The 18784-nt window shown below is 35.1% G+C and overlaps 1 protein-coding gene across 1 annotated transcript in view; it reads right to left on the bottom strand.

The window, feature by feature from the left end:
• The window catches only part of TRABD2B (TraB domain containing 2B), a 382029-nt gene that overhangs the window by 65183 nt on the left and 298062 nt on the right, over positions 1–18784 (bottom strand). Inside the window, exon 6 of the mRNA XM_053693505.1 lies at positions 1138–1395. Within this exon, the coding sequence (XP_053549480.1) occupies positions 1138–1395 (258 nt within the window). The remainder of the gene's footprint in view (positions 1–1137; positions 1396–18784) is intronic.

Raw genomic sequence — 18784 nt, 5'->3', positions numbered from 1 at the left:
ACGCATAGCTAACGCACCCCTTTGGCCGCAGAACTCTAAATCTAGCCGTTAGTAAACTGATACAGTAAAGCACAATATAAGATTTCAGTGCAAGGACCCATGTAAATCACGGAGCTGCTCAGTACAGTGTTACAGCAATCTGACCTTAGGTCACTGTTATTATACGTCTGCTCTATGTTGTTTCCTCTTGCAGACTACACTGTTTTATATAAAGAAACAGCCATATTTATTTTATACAACTTTATATAAATCTCATTCTTTCTACTTTGAACACTGGATAAACAGATGCTGAGGGTGTTAATCTCTGGAAAAAAAGTTTAAAACAATCTAATTAGAGTATATATATATATATATATATATATATATATATATATATATATATATATATATATATAAAACTATTTAACACATACTGAGGGGTTAAACAATGTTGTGCACCTGGACCTCTCAGGTGCGGCTCCAGATACAGCTGACAGTTGGAGCATACATAAGTACTATAGTTCTAATTGGCTGATTATCTACAAGCGCAATGATCTAAACCAAGTGCTTTCACCTTCCTAGGATTAAACATAGTGAGAAATTAACTTGTTAAAAATTAAAACAATGTAACAAAATATATAAAAAAAAATTCACTTGACTGTACCTATCGAAGGGGCCTTACAATTTGCATGTTCTCCTAAACTGATTGCTTATGGAATATTATAAAAGGTTAATCTTTTGTATAAACTATCAGTGATGGGGACTCTCATTTATCATATGGTGGGTGGAGAATGTTCCCAGGCAGGGAACCTGTTGTGATGAAGCTATTGCTGCCACAATGTAAAAATGCACAAGTAACTGCAGCCCTTCACCTTGTTCTTGTGCAACCAATTGAATGAGAGTAGGTCTTGTCAATCATTCTAAACATATGAGTATGAGATGTTTACAATCTTTAAAAATCTTTAAAAAGATCTTAACTTGCAGTTTCAAGGTTTCCAAAACTATTTCCGCAGTTTAAGAAATTGAACCTATACTGTCTAAAGGCTGGTGGAACCTAGTAGATTTGCACTTTTAATAAGAAGCAATGTGGTCACAGTCAATTTACATTTCCACTCAAAAGAAATAATTCTTATTAATAAAAGAACAGGAAGTACTGACCCATCATCCAAACGGACCCAGAGGTCATTAAACTTGCGACGCCTATCATTTCTGTGATGTTTTCTCTGCCAGGTGTTGTGCTTCCCAAACTCTTCCAACTGGCTAATACTGTCTGGTAGCAAAAGGTGAGGAGGCAACATCTCATCATCTGACTCTTCAGAGAAGGAAGATGTTGAAGGCTCATGGTCATAGTACCTCATTGCTGGGGTATCCGTAGCAACTGCATCATCTGAGGTTGGAACGGTTTGTGTATTTGTCCTGGAATAAAGAAAATAAAAAAATAGATCACACACTGTTAAGCACTGTTATTCTATTGTATACTGTAGCAAAACTCGAATGTGTCTTATAAAGTCCTGCACAGAATAGAATATTGCCGCACATCCCCTTCTATATTATCAAAACATTTTAAATATTGCAAAAAATCACCTAAGCTCATATTTTAAAATATGGCCATATTTTGCTTAAGCCAGTCACCAACTTACAAGGTGTCCCAATTTTGTAAGGTGTGCAGAAACATCTGTATTTAAAGGAATACTAACCATCTTCATGGTTGCCCAGGTGCTCTCATTATAGTACATTGGAAGTCTGTATAAAGCCAGAGAGGCTCATTCTTAGATGCATAGTTAAAGCAGCAATGTTACAGCTCAGAAAGGCATCACATTGCAGTGTTAGGACCAGTCAACATTGGGACACCTTGTAAGTTGGTGACTGGCTTAAGCAAAACATGGCCATATTGTGTGACTAAGATCCTAATTTTAAAATATGAGTTTAGGTGATTTTTTGCAATATTTAAAATGTTTTGATAACATAGAAGTAAATGGGCGGCAATATTCTATTTTATGTAATTATTTAGTTGGTTGCTTGCACTCCTAAGAAGTAATTTTAATAAAATGATTTTGTAAGGTGTGCAGAAACATTTGTATTTGTTTATAAAGTCCTGCACATCACAACCATCAAGCAAAAAAGGAAACATTTAATGAAAAAATACAAAAATACAGAAATTAAAAAAAAAAAAAAAATCTATTCCACTCTATATGATTAGGCTTTTTCAAAACTGTATAGTATGTAGTGCACTATAAAAGTGTACACAATTACTTTGAACAAATTCCAGGTTAAAAACTTGCTACTTAGTCAGTATTGAATAATTAAAGGGTAGTTAAAGCAATAATAAAATGCTCTAATAAGGTACATCAGTGCATTTCAGCTCCTTAAAAGGACATAATAATAAAAAGAACTGCATGCTCTAATACGTTAGCACTTATCATGTTAAGACTATCGACCTTAGACCCTAAAGCAGTGCTGGTCCCAAGCAGAAAAACGTAGTTAATGCAATCAGCAGAGCTAGTCGCATGACTCAGTTTTGGTATTAGAGCTTATAACTGGATCAGCAGTGTTTTCTACTCAGGTCCAGCAGTGCTCTGCGACGCCCAATAGGTAACTCTGCTATGTGTTTAACCTTTTGTGGGGGTTAAACACACAGTAGTGCATGACCAAGAGTATTAAAATGAATGGTTTTATTGGATTAGAGCGTGTCATTTTTTTACCCTGACCCTTTAATAGGACTTACACAGGGGTAAAACGTAGAGGTTGATCTTAAAGACTTCTTTTTTCGGCAGGTTTTCAGATGATAATAAGCACTTTTTGATTTGAGATGGCAACCAATGATGCTTTCTTAATTATTGACAACAATAATAAAAAATCCTTTTGAAGTACTAAACGTATAAATATAATGATTGAGCAAGCATGACTCCCATAAAAATCATGCTCAAACGCAAATAGCATTCAGACTGTTTAACAGTCATCAAAACGTGGCACTGTTGTAGTTAATGAGATTTGTGTCCTTCTAGATCTGTTACAGTCCACTGTAAGTGCTGTTATTATAACGTAGAGGCTTTTAGGTGCATTAACAGCCCAGTCATAACGTGTTACACCCCACAGAACTATAGAGCAGGGCAGCCAAGTGCTGGGGCCCGTAGAGCAGGGCCAGATTGGCCCACCAGGATTACCAGGAGATTTCCCGGTGAGCTGCAGCAGCTGGGGCCAGAAAGTTACAAATTAAAGGGGTGATTAATGGATGCAATTGGGTTGTAGGGTACCTATATAACATCAATCTGGCACTTTTATTTAATACAAAGTAATATAATTTAATTCTGAAAAACATATTGGGGAAGAAGTTTCCCAGTAATCCTCTTTGAGAAATATGGGGTATGTGAATTCTACCAACTCAACAGAAAAAAAGGGACTGCCGTAGTGAGTAAAAATTGCCTATCATCTGTTGCATAACTCACTAAAGAGTTACAAACTGCCTCTGGACACATCTGCACAGGAACTGTGTGTCGGGAGCTTCATGAAATGAGTTCTTTGGCCCAGAAGCTGTGCACAAGCCTATCAACATGCACAATGCCAAGCTTGGGCTGAGTGGTGTAAATTTTGTCACCACTGGAGAACTGGAAATGTGTTCCCTAGAGTAAAGAATCATGTTTCACTATCTGGCAGCCTGATGGAAGAATCTAGGAGTGGTGGATGTCAGCGAATGCTAACGACCGAAATACAGCAACTTATTGTACAAAATTAATTCTTATTGACTGAGCAAGGTCAAACAAAAACTATCTCACCATGCTGTCAGGGTATCTGAATGTTATTAAATAATATATATACATATATATTTTAGTAATTATATACATGGCTGTCTACACCAAATGATTCATTATTTGTAAGACATTAGATGCCTGGCTGACCACAATTCAATCCTTCCCCACTCAATATGCAAAATTACAATGCATTTAGGTGAGAACAAAGGGAAGACATTTGGCCTAGTTGGTTCAGACAGTAATTTCAAAGAAAGGCAAATTACTTCAAAAAGATGGTCATCTACATGGTTGTGTATTGCAAATCTTAGATCAGACACAAGAAGCATATGCCAACAGACCTGATATCTATGGAAATCCCTTTGAAACTCACTAAAGAAAGGAATATGGTGATTAGCACAGACCTGTTAATTACCCCTAGACCTCGAATTCACATCTGTGCTAGCTAAGCAGAGACACATGTTTTACATTATAACTTGTAAATTCATTTTTTGAATCACAACTTATGTTTAAATCTAAAACATTAAATATATGCCTTAGACTGTATTAAATGTCTATATATGGATCTGGAGAAATGCAATTCAGATTGCAAAGGATTAAATAACAATTGTAATAATCCCACTTTAAAATATGTAACATATTTATATATGTTTTCTGTCTTCCAGACATCTAAAGGACAAATTGGGATACATTGAGTTAATGCACAGCAATACAGTCAATTTAAAATGTCCAATTTTAATAACCTATTCCTTTATATTTTTCAGGCACCTAATAAACACACATATAATTGGTATTTTAAATAATATCCTATGTGTTTTGTACTCTCAAAGAGAGATATACAGATATGAAATATTAATCTGTATGGGATAGTAATCCAATATAGATATAATTATATGAAAATGACATATGTTTGCTGATCTCAAGTTATGTATGCCATATTAAGATGATTCTGAGGAAAGCAAATGATTGACAATGTAATTGCTTATTTATATGATCGCTAGAAACATGCTTGTTTTTAGTATTGGAGTAATCAGAAAAATGACATTATATTATCCCATCTATAATTAAAGTTGTAAGTAATTAATGCAAAAAGTTATAGTATATTAAATAATCACTATATAGGGAGATATTTGGATTGTAGAAGTGATTAATTGGGAGACTGTATTTTCTGGTTGTCTGCTGCCTCCTAGGGGATTGGAACTGGTATGACAGCCAAATAAATTGTCTATTAGAACACATAAAGAGCCAGTCAGGGAGGCGTCTCCCAGGTGATCAATGAGAGGGACAAGCTCTGGGGGCCAATCCAAAAAGACAGCTCCATTAAGGGCCTATCAGATTCAGATCACCAATGATTAAAATAAGGAGTGGGAGGATTATATCAGATGTTATAACCTCAATGTAAAGGGAGAGAAAGAGTATTTTATGTCAGCTGAAACTTGTGATTGAATAACTGGCTGCCATACTTGGGACACAATCACTTTAAGAAAAAAGCTGAGACTAACTTCTTGATCTATGCAATAACCTTTCTTCATATGAGGTGATCTGAATATACTTGAAAAAGATTGGAATACTAAATTGGCTCATGTGGTAATGTATGACTGTTCTATATTTTAATATTTAAATCAAGGGTATTTAGTAACTATAACTAAATTGCAGTTAGTAATTTTAAAAGGGCACTTTGTATTTAGCTTGCATTCATAGTCCTGTGTAGTCTTAACTAGTCACTCTTGTATGCTAAGTAATTAATTTATTTGCTAGAAAAAATTTCCTTTGTGTTGCATATTTCTTATTCAGGCCCATTATTGTAAGTAAATCTTTCTGGTGTGTAAATTATCTTTGCAAATATATATATATATATATATATATATATATATATATATATAATTATTATTATTATTTTTAATTTGTCTTAATTGTAGATAATTAAGAATTTATTTCAGCTTAGATAAATTTGCATATAAACTGTCTGTTTACAGTAAGAATATATTATCGTCTGGTATTTTAATTAGGGTTGGATAGAATCATTTGTGGGCAAAATAGATTAAGTATATTTGTCTGGAAGCTAGGGACCCATACTGTGATATTTAATTGTGGTATTTTAATGAAATTAAATTGTGAATAAGGTTAATTCTAAAGGTATATTTGGTTTGCTTTGTAAAGATTACTGTATTATAGCAGTTTTAAACTTGTATAGTTTGATTCATATCTGGTTTTCTATAAATATAATAACTAATATAAAGAATTTAGGAATTTACATTAAATTTAATTGTTTTGTATATGCATTTTATTGAGGGTTTGTTTAAAGAATAATTATTAAAAATATTGTATTATAACCCGGCCATATACTGACAATGCATTATGAACTGCGCGCTATTGTAATCTTTAATCTTTCATTACATTCCTAGTCTATCTATGGTTGAACATTGTCTATAGATATGTGCTTCCCCTTCAATCCAACACTGTGTTACTGTATTAATGGCCTGTTTTGGTTAAAAGCATTGAGGTTTCAAAAGAATTAGAACAAAAATATTAATATTATTATTAGCACATGAAAATGGTTAAATATTTTGGTAGCTAAAATTTATGGGACACAAATCGCTAAGTTTTTCTCTGTTGTAGTCATAAAAACCCTTAACATAATATTTTAAAAGCCTATATGTTGCACTTTCCACATCCCTAAGTTCTCTCCTAATTTAAACCTGCTGCAAACTTGTTTATTATTCCTCTACTGACTAAACTCTATTGCTAAATCTGAGAGAGAGGGATTACGCTTAACACCCCAGCTTAAGAGAATGTGTAACACTGGGACTGCCAAAGCAAACCAGTTCAAGAGATTTTATTGTTGTGGGAAATTCATTTGTTTAACTAGTTAAAGAAAAACAAATAAATGCATGAGAGAGAGAGAGAGTATATATTAGTCTGTGATTGGCCCACAGCTGTCATGTGATTATGGGGAAAGGAAAATGGCAGAGAAAAAAATGCTACAGCTCATTCGAAATCCAAACTAAGTGTTGCATTGTTTTTTATTTGCTGATTATGCAAGTGTGCTGTATTTAAAGGGACATCAAGCCAAACTGCTTTTCTTTGATGATTCTGTGTTAGAGCATACAATTTTAAATTAACTTCTGTTATCTAATTTGCTCTGTTCTTTTGCATCCTAGCTACTTATTGGTGGCTTCACACATACTGTATGCTACCTTGTAATTGGCTCAACTGGTGTGTTAGGCTGGCTCCCAGTAGTGCATTGCTGCTCCTTCAAGAAATGATTGCAAGAAAATGAAGCAAATTTGATAATAGAAGTCAATTTGAAAGTTGTTTCAAATTGTATGCTCTATCTGAATCATCACTCTCTATGGTTGGCAGATGTATTTGTTAAAGGTATATGAAAGTAAATATTAAACTTTCACTAATCAGATAGAGTGTACATTATTTTTATTTTTTTATTCCAATATACTTATGTTATCAAATTAACATTTTTCTTTGATATCTTATGTTAAAATGTAACTCTTTTTCACGAGAGCATACTGAGGTGGGTTCAGGAGCATGCACGTGAATTGACACTATGGCTTATATTTATTAATGTATGGGTGGACAGGAACCCAATTAGGAAATTTGTCTACCTGTGATTGTGGATAGCAGGCAACATTGCACTCCCTACATTTATCATTGCACAGGTGACTATTCATGCAATGCTGTCCCCTATTCTTTTGCAACCAATCACGTGAGAGCAGGGGCTTTCAATCACTCTTGGTTAGACTAGTCCAGGGTGATTTTAAAGTGCTCAGAGCTGGCATAGAGGTTAAAAAACAGAAATCTGATAAGAGCCTGCCCTGAATAATCTCCAAAGCATCATCCACAGTTTGATAAATGAAGCTCTGTGTGAATAACATTGTTACACACTTTGAAGACTATTTAACAAAGGTTTGTCGGACCTGATCCGACAGTGCAGATCAGGTCTGACAGACATCGCTGAATGCGGAGAGCAATACACTCTCCATATTCAGCATTGCACCAGACCCGCCAGAAAACATTGGCCCTTAAACTCCATTCAGAGCTTGATAAATGGGCCTCATTGTTGCAAACTCTGCTACCATATAATTTGCAAGACATTTATATGATCCTTCACATTCCTCATTATGGACTAGATTACAAGTGGAGAGCTTTTTAGCACACCACATCCACTCGCACGTTAATGTGTGTATATATATATATATATATATATATATTATTATTTTTATTATTATAATAGTTTAAGTCCCACAGCCATAGCAGAACATCTGAGAAAAAATCCTCTCCATGCATCAGCTTGGCAGACCGTGGAGCTGTATTTATATTGGCAGCTATTGAGACGGGACAGCGGGAACGCTTTATGGATGACATCAATGGGCCAAACACTTTGCTACACAAAACTGGGGATTAGTTTTATATACTTAGGATCCAGATGTGTTTGCACAGTGAAGTGTGTCAAATAATTAATGTCCTTAAAACCCACTTATTTATCTGTGATGCCGTTTACTGGTTTAAAATGTATTGCATTATCCAGATTGCTGGATGGCTAGATGTGTATCTGTTTGTCCAATAACTTTTCAATTAATGTAAAATATAAATCTATCATGAGGGAGGTGTTATGATTTGAGAATCTCTGGCATATTTGGACCTGCTGTTTTTAAATGCAAACAATTGTAATTAAAGAGTAAAATTAGATCTGTACTGGTATTAAATCTTGGTGGCATTTTTCAAAGTTTAGAATTGTTAATAATCTGCAGAGACTATTTACAGTATATACAATCTGTGACATACATTTTTCTTTATACATTATATATCAACGATTAAACACTACATTGTAAAATGTCAGCATACATAATATAATTAAAAACTATGGGGGCGGAGATTACAACTGTTGTGGTGGGACGCTTTTGAGAAGAGCTCCAGAAAATATTTGATTTTTACAAAGTTAATACCTAATTTTATCACCTAAATTACAAAATATCTCTGACCCTGAAAGACTTTAGAAGATTCTAGAGGATTGACTTAATCTGTGGACCTACCTATGCTTTTCAGCTAGATACACAAACATTTGATTCTCAACTCCCATGTGGGACTTGAGTGTCTGGGTGTCGGGCCGGCTGCTCTATACCCCCCCAGAAACCTGGGTTACTACGCAGTGTACATTGCTGCATTCACTATCTCATATACAGCTGAACAGTGAGAGAAAATGGTGTTTGAAGGTGTGAAACATTTTAGAGATGTAGTTACAGACCTTGGAAAATTGCTTTGAGCGCCTAGAAGAGAGTGTATGTGCTGAATGGGGCAGACCTATTTATACCCTCTGCGACAGAAGGACAACCTGCCCGGATTACATGGATATGCAGCACATGGCTGAGAGTGACAGCGGAGAAATGCATCTAGTATTGGAAGTCATGCCAGAAGTGTTATCTCATAGGATTGAACCTAGCTACTGAGAAAAAGAAGATTAAGCGTTCCCCAGCTTACCACAATATTCCAGCTGACCTGCTACTGCGAGATGATGCATAATGGTATCCTCGTCAATGTTGTTGCTGCCCTGGGCTGTGGTCTAAATTTGGGTGAAGAGTCAACTTTGAGAAGGTGATTGTCCCAGAAAGTACCCAAGTGGGCCAAGATCTATTGAGGAGATGTGACAGTTTTGCGCTGGACCTTACTATCCATGCTGAAGTGGTCAAAGAGCTCAGGTATATATATTTTACTGAGCAATGCTCATTGTGGTCTTGCGTGGATCAATACTTTATTTACCCCAGACACTAGATTCCATTGTGTTGTATTTGCTGTTCAGCAGATCCGGAGTTGGTTAAGGAGCACACATTCTCAAAGTTCCAGTTGATATACCTCAGACACTTGTACTGTCTTTGGAAGACTTTATGTAAAGCTGGAAACTGCCAATACTGAGTGGCATGGCTATATTACGCACTCTATTTTATTGCTGTGATGTTTCAAACGTTGTAGATCAATTTTAGTAGCCTAATGTTATTTCCTAACTGTTTTTTACTAATAGCACTTATTATTGGAGCCCCTTAGCCATTAAGGAGCAAGCCATATATATGTGCTATAATGGCTATATGTTTCTATATGTTTATGTATATGCATATTATGGCTTGTTCTGGTTCACCCTATATAATTTATAAGTTTTCTACCAGCCCTGACAAGCATTTTCTGTATTCTAGCAATGAAGGGTCTGCTAATGACCTCCCATTGTACTTCCTAGGTTTTGATAAAATGTTCTGTTATTTGGAAGATATGCACCTTAAGGGTCCTATTATGATACAAACTGTTTCTCCCCTCAACTATAATTATTGCCAAGTATTAGAGAACTGGAGAATTAAACTATAATCCTATACTCCCCTCTTTTGAGGGATTTTATCTTCGCTATACAGGAGGGTCTGTTTTTCTTATCTCTCTTATTACCACCATTATAGTTAAACTAACGTAAGAGGTGAGTCAATACACCCTCCAATATTAATCTTATCATCTAGCCTAAGTACTCTTTAGATCATTCTGTCTCTCTTTTAGCGGCCAGGAGGGAGAGACAGCTTATATTTGAACCCCTGATACTGCACAGCAATTTAGATGATTTGATCATTCTATCAAATAATATGATAACATCTCTTTCTCCAGTATGGGGACTGTTTTAGACTTGCATACATACTAGAACATTTTGCCTTGCTATTAGAAGAGTTGCCACTATATATTATGTTTTGGTTTACTTTTTTTAAGCCACTTAGTCCTTATTTTCAACATATTTTTACTGTGTATGACCCTCCCACTACATTATTTATGAATGTTTAAATAGATATAGTGTCCCATCTATGCATCAAAGCAAAATCAAATTGCACACTGATCACAGTCCACTCTTTCATATACTTGGGTATGTTGTTAGACCCCAAGCTATCTTTTGGCCTCCACATAGAAAAACTTGCATCTAAACATTTATCCAAAACTAGGTGCCCTGTACAGAAACAAATCCTGCCTCAGCCCTACAGTAAAGGAAAAGATTGTACAGCAAATGCTGATGCCTATCATGGATTTATGGGACATAGTATACGCACCTGCACCCGCAAACTCACCTAAATAAACGTAATACATTGTATAACTCGTTCTGCTGCTTTGTGCTACAATGTAACTACAGGACCCACCATTGTGACATGCTAAAAGAACTAAACTGGCTGTCGCTGGAATCCAGACGCACCCTCCATCTTTCCTGCCTTGTGTTTAAGAACTTTTCTGGGAAGCTCCCACCCTACCTGAGCAGAATGCTCTCCCCCGGCAATTCCCACCTCCTATAACCTCTGATCAAGTACCTACACATTATTTAGCTTGCCTCAATACAAAAAGAAAACAGCTTGATCCTCCTTTTCCTACAGAGCGCCCCACAATTATGGAAAGACCTCCCCCGCACCACTTTCAAACCTTCCCCAAGCCTAAAATCCTTTAAGAGATCCCTCTCTACATATCTCAAAACAGAATGCACCTGTCATGGTTGATTATATATTTCCTACTTGTTCTATGTTAATTTTGCATATATTATGTATTATAATTGTTTTTGTATTTTATTGTACCCTATTGTAACAATACAATGTTTTGTGGACCCAGGACATACTTGAAAACGAAAGAAATCTCAATGTATCCTTCCTGGGTTAAATATTTAATAAATAAAAACATACTCCTTTAGTTTAGCTCCAGCCTATATTGTATGATCTCTGCTATAGCGTAGCATTTGCTCCATCTACTATTATTTTCTAGTTTTATATGAATAGATATAAGTGGTTAATTGTTACTAGAATAGGCTGACCATATTGCCGCTTTAAAAAGGGACACATATGAAAAATATATAAGTCAGGGCTGTTTTCAGGGCTGTTTAAAGAAATGGTTTTGTATAAGAACCCTCACATATGTATTTTTCATATGTGTTCCTTCTTAAAGCGGCAATATGGTCAGCCTATACTAGAGCTAAATTGCAATTATATCATAATGGTGAAGTTGCCATATAACTGTCTGATTTCTGTTAAATAACGTATACAAGGTTTTTGAATGGTAGGTCCATAAATGGTATATCTAGATTTATGCATTCTATTTGCTTACCCAGTGAAGTGGGCCATTCTATTTAATTATTTATTTTTCCTTTTTTAAGATGTCTGTAACATTTTTCTTGAACCTCAATAAAAATTATTATAAAAAAAACGATAATTTTGTTGACAACATTTAAATTGTTTTGCAGTCCAGCGACATACACTTTTAAATGCCTATTATCACCTATGCTCTTACCAGTTAGAATGAATTATAAATAACCTACTACTACACTGATCTAAGAATCTTTGTATATAATGGGCTCAATTTATCAAGCCCTTCTCCTCCCTTTGACTGCAGATTCACACAAGAGAACCTGCAGTCAGGATTTATCAAGCAGCGATTATCCTCACCCTGTTCTCCACCTCTTAGGTGAGAATTTCTGATCCTGTCCACCCGTGATTGGCTGTGTGCGGGCAGGAACGCTTGCGTGCAATGTTAAATTCCAGCAGCAGATTGCTGGTCGCCAGAGGAGAGCTTGGGCGGACGGGGCAAATATGTACACCCCATGTCTGCCATGGATTGATAATTGAGCTCAATCTGTCAGGGTTAGGCTTACAAAGTCAGGAGTGTGCACTTCCAATTCTCACCAGGAATTTACATGAAAGGGGGAGGGGATACTGAAATTATATTGCAACATTTCTTCTTTTTTTTTTAAGGGGACATGATACCCAATTTTTTTTCAGTATGATTCAGATAGAACATATGAGTTCAACCACTTTCCAGTTTACTACTATTATCAATCTTGTCTTCATTCTCTTGTATCCTTTCTCGAAGGAGCAGCAATTGCACTACTGGGAGCTAAGTTAAACCAATGACAAGAGGCATATATGTGCAGCCACCAATGAGCAGCTAGCGCCAAACTTCTGTGCCTACCTAGGTATGTTTTCAACTAAGGATACCAATAGAAAGAAGAAATAAAAGTAAATTGCAGAGCTGTTTAAAATAGTATGCCCTATCATGAATCATGGAAAGAAAATTTGAGGGGTTTATGTCCCTTTAACTATGCATAACATAACCATTTAATGGTCTGTTTTAATCTGACTTTCTTGACACTTGCATGCGCTTCCTGCATATGAATCTTTCCATAAGATCGTATTAGCGCTGCGGAATCTGTTGGCGCTCTACAAATAACCGATAATAAAAAATAATATACTGTGTAAGAACAGGAACATGAATGTGTCTCTGACTGTACAGCACATCAAGTTACTGAGTGTTTTTATTTCTGGGTTACAGGCACGTACATTTTGTGTACTGGCTATTACATGTCTATTTATACTATTTAACCCCTTAATGACCACAGCACTTTTTCCATTTTCTGTCCGTTTGGGACCATGGCTATTTTTACATTTCTGCGGTGTTTGTGTTTAGCTGTAATTTTCCTCTTACTCATTTACTGTACCACACATATTATATACCGTTTTTCTCGCCATTAAATGGAGCTTTCTAAAGATACCATTATTTTCATCATATCTTATCATTACTATAAAAAAAAATATAAAATATGAGGAAAAAAATCGAAAAAACACATTTTTTTCTAACTTTGACCCCCCAAAATCTGTTACATATCTACAACCACCAAAAAACAACCCATGCTAAATAGTTTCAAAATTTTATCCTGAGTTTTGAAATACCAAATGTTTACATGTTCTTTGCTTTTTTTGTAACTTATAGGCCATAAATACAAGTAGCACTTTGCTATTTCCAAAACCATTTTTTTTTCAAAATTGTGCTAGTTACATTAGAACACTAATATCTTTCAGGAATCTCTGAATATCCATTGACATGTATATATTTTTTTTAGTAGACATCCCAAAGTATGATCTAGGCCCGATTTTGGTATATTTCATGCCACCATTTTTACCCGCCAAATGCGATTCAAATACAAAAAATCGTTCACTTTTTTACAAATTTTTTACAAAACTTTTGGTTTCTCACTGAAATTGTTTGCAAACCGCTTGTGCAATTATGGCATAAATGGTTGTAAAATTCTTATCTGGGATCCCCTTTGTTCAGAAATAGCAGACATATATGGCCTTTAGCATGCTTTTTGGTAATTTGTAAGGCGCGAATGCCACTGCGCACCACACGTGTATTATGCCCAGCAATGAAGGGGGTTAATTAGGAGCATGTAGGGAGCATTTTGGGGTAATTTTAGCTATAGTGTAGTGTAGTAGACAACCCCAACTATTGATCTAGGCCCATTTTTGGTATATTTCATGCCACCATTTCACCGCCAAATGCAATCAAATAAAAAAAACGTTAACTTTTTCACAATTTTAGGTTTCCCACTGAAATCATTTACAAAACAGCTTATGCAATTATGCCACAAATGGTAGTAAATGTTTCTCTGGGATCCCACTTTGTTCAGATATAGCAGACATATATAGGCTTTGGCGATGCTTTTTGGTAATTAGAAGGCCGCTAAATGCTGCTGCGCATCACGCGTGTATTATGTCTAGCAGTGAAGGGGTTAATTATGTAGCTTGTAGGGAACTTGCAGGGTTAATTTTAGCTTTAGGGTAGAGCTCAGCCCTCCCACCTGAACATCAGACCCCCTGATGCCCTCCCAAATAGCTCTCTTCCCTCCCCCACCCCCACAATTGTCCCGCCATCTTAAGTACTGGCAGAAACTCTGCCAGTACTAAAATAAAAGGTTTATTTGGGCTTTTTTGAGTTTTTTTTTTAGCATATTTTCATATGCTGCTGGTAGGATCCCCCCTTAGCCCCCAACCTCACAGATACCCCACCAAACAGCTCTCTAATCACCTCCCCCCTCTGCCTTAATGGGCGCCATCTTGGGTACTGCAGCTGTCTGCCAGTACCCAGTTTATAGAACAAAAATGTGCTTTTTTTTTAAGAAAAATCCCTTTTTCTGTAGTGTAGCTCCCCCCCACACCCAAGAAACAACCCCCCACCCTCCAAGATCCCTTTTACTGAAGTTTATTATTTTTAAAAATTTTCCCTTTTCCCCCACAGTTTACAATCAAATTTTCTGTAGATAAGCGGTTCCCCAACCGCCTCCCCCGCCCGTGCATGGCGCCCGCCCGCCCCCCTCTGTGCACGCGCGCGCGCTCCGTGCGCGCCCCCGTCAGCTCCGGCCCCGATCCCGCCCCCCTCCACCTTATACGGGCCCATCGATGGCCGCCCACCCGCCTCCCAAGTCAGCTCCCATCCACCAACGTTACCGGCCACCGATGTCGGTGCAGAGAGGGCACACAGAGTGGCTCTCTCTGCATCGGATGGCCATGCAGGGTTATTGCAGGATGCCTCCATATCGAGGCATCACTGCAATAACCGGAAAGCAGCTGGAAGCGAGCAGGATCGCTTCCAGCTGCTTTCCACACCGAGGACGTGCAGGGTACGTTCTCAGGCATTAACTGCCTTTTTTTTGAGGACGTACCCTGCACGTCCTTGGTCGTTAAGGGGTTAAAGGGACAGTATACTGTAAAATTATTTTTCCTTAATGTGTTTCCAATTACTTTTTTAGCAACTGCAGAGTATAAAATGTATGATAATTTGCTTTTTAAGGTTTATTTGTTTTTATTAAATAGCTGATTTTTTATTTTAAAGCCACAACCTAATAAATTAGGTTAAAGGGACATGAAACCCAAATGTTTTCTTTCATGATTTAGAAAGAGCATGCAATTTTAAACAACTTTCTAATTAACTTCTATTATATAATTTGATTCCTTATCTTTGTATTCTTTGTTGAAAAGCATATATTGATAGGCTCAGAAGTTGCTGATTGGTGGCTGCATATAGATGCCTCGTGTGATTGGCTAACCCATGTTCATTGCTATTTCTTCAAAAAAGGATATCTAAAGAATGAAGCAAATTAAATAATAGAAGTACATTTGAATGTTGTTTAAAATTGTATTCTCTATCTGAATAATTAAAGAAAAAAAATTGTGTTTAATGTTCCTTTAAGCTTGTAGGTATAATAAGATCTCATTACTTTATCACATTGTGTACATATACATGCTTCTTTATCTTATATCTGTCCTTAAACCAATCACCAATACTTGGAGAGAACAATTGAAAATTAACTTTGTATTACCTTATCTCTTCTATACCCCACTGGGAGTGTAATATATTCTGCTGGTTGTGCTTACACAGCTTATATATAGCTTGGAGCTAAGGCCAGAAACTTTCAGAAAAGGTGGGGATACCTCAGGCTAAATCAACTATTTCAAATGCCATAAGGGTAATGGAAATACTTGAAAACAATTTAATAACTTCCAGCAGGTAAAGTGGATCACTGGGAACAAATTAAAGGGGAGAACATTTTACCTTAAAGTATTTATGTGTGTGTATCTGGGTGCTAATGCATCACTATATTATGGTGCATTTATCTATATCTGCACACTAATATGCTTACATATATCTGTGTAACAAAGCGTTTTTACTCAACTGAATCATTTCCCACTATTCTTCATTTTTAGATTTGAAGTAAACAGTTAAATCACTGCTTATTAGATCCATCTCCCTTCAAGAGATATAAAATCCCAAAAACTGTTTGTGATTCAGACTCGGCATACAATTTCAAAAAAGTTTCCAATTTACTTCTATAATCAAAGTTGCTTCAGTCCCATGATATTCTTTGTTGAAGAGATACTTTGGTAAGCGTCTGGACCACTACATAGCAGGAAATAGTGCTGCCATCAAGTGCTCTTAATGGAAAACTGCTGCCGTATAGTGCTCCAGATTACTTCCCTATTTTTCAACAAAAGATACCAAGAGAATAACGAAAAACTGATAAAAGAAGTTAACAAGAAAGTTGATTAATATTGTATGTTCTATCTGAATCATGAAAGAAACATTTTGGGCCAGATTACTAGTGGAGTGCTATATATAGCTTTCACAAGAGTGTGGTTCCATCGGCTCCCATGGGTGCCTCGTTCTGATGCCGTCAGAGACCAGCGAAGTGGGTAAGTCACGCAGCAATGGCAGCAAATATAAATATATATTTATATGACTATATACATTTATATTTATGTGTCTATTGGTGTATATAAACATATTAACACATAAAAATATATGTATATGAATATATACATTTATATTTATGTGTCTATTGGTGTATATAAACATATTAACACATAAATATATATGTATATGAATATATACATTTATATTTATGTGTCTATTGGTGTATATAAACATATTAGCACATAAATATATATGTATAGAAACATATTAACACATAAATATATATGTATATAAGCATATTAGCACATAAATATATATGTATATAAACATATTAGCACATAAATATATATGTATATAAGCATATTAACACATAAATATATATGTATATAAGCATATTAACAGATAAATATATATGTATATAAGCATATTAACACATAAATATATATGTATATAAACATATTAGCACATAAATATATATGTATATAAGCATATTAGCACATAAATATATATGTATATAAGCATATTAACACATAAATATATATGTATATAAGCATATTAACACATAAATATATATGCATATAAGCATATTAGCACATAAATATATATTTATATAAGCATATTAACACATAAATATATATGTATATAAGCATATTAACACATAAATATATATGTATATACACATATTAACAACACATAAATATATATGTATATAAGCATATTAGCACATAAATATATATGTATATAAGCATATTAACACATAAATATATATGTATATAAGCATATTAGCACATAAATATATATGTATATAAGCATATTAGCACATAAATATATATGTATATAAGCATATTAACACATAAATATATATGTATATAAGCATATTAACACATAAATATATATGTATATAAACATATTAACACATAAATATATATGTATATAAGCATATTAGCACATAAATATATATGTATATAAGCATATTAGCACATAAATATATATGTATATAAGCATATTAACACATAAATATATATGTATATAAGCATATTAGCACATAAATATATATGTATATAAGCATATTAGCACATAAATATATATGCATATAAGCATATTAACACATAAATATATACCGTATGTATATACACATATTAACACATAAATATATATGCATATAAGCATATACATACTGTATATATTTACAGAGAACACACAGTTCCCATAGAGCACAATGTAAAGGCACTTTTCAGTGATGTTTTATTTCTAACACCCCACACCCACCAACTTTAACACCAATATACTGCCTAGGGCAGTAAATGTATTAAAAAAAAAAAGATGCTGCAATCTTTATTTTTTAATAAACTAAACTAAACAGTATTTTGGGGGCATTTGTAGCAGATTTATAAAACAAAATAGAGATCTGATCTCTGGTTAATTTTATAAGTGCTAATTGCTACCGCGACTTGTAACGGCTGATTAATTCATTTGTGGGCGTGCAATGATTTAGCCCTTTGGGTTTCTTATCCCTTTAAATTGTGGGCTCTCAGAACAGATCATTTTGGTATAACTTACAGTTTGGGAGTTGCAGCACAATGAGGACGATTTGGACACATTACAGGTAAATTAAATACAGACTTATAAGCCATTTGGTAAAACCCAGCAGAGAAACTGTTAGCATTTCATCTGTGGGTCAGCAATCCACTTCTGGTCAAATTCTGCACAGCGAAGTCTTTAGTACGATTTAGAAAGGATATTTATAAAATGTTACAAACCTACAACATCCTGCTGAACTTTTTCCCCTGCAAACATGTGCAGAGTAAAATAAATAACAGATCTGTATCTCTGCGCAAGGATTGCAGGTTCTTTAGTAGACTTGTTGCGGAAATTACTTTCCCAAAGTGTTTGCTATTTGTAACTCTGCCTTTGGCTAGTCTGTAAAGTTGCAGTGTTACAATTTGTTCATAAAGTTTTCTTAATTACCGCTGTGCTTATTTTCTATTCTGTATTTATTATTATTATATATGTGCAGGAATTCGTAC

This window comes from Bombina bombina, chromosome 10, assembly GCF_027579735.1.
Source record: "Bombina bombina isolate aBomBom1 chromosome 10, aBomBom1.pri, whole genome shotgun sequence".
NCBI classification, from domain to species: Eukaryota; Metazoa; Chordata; class Amphibia; order Anura; family Bombinatoridae; genus Bombina; species Bombina bombina.
Note: the sequence above shows the minus strand (reverse complement) of the source record. Positions and strands in the feature narration are given on the sequence as shown.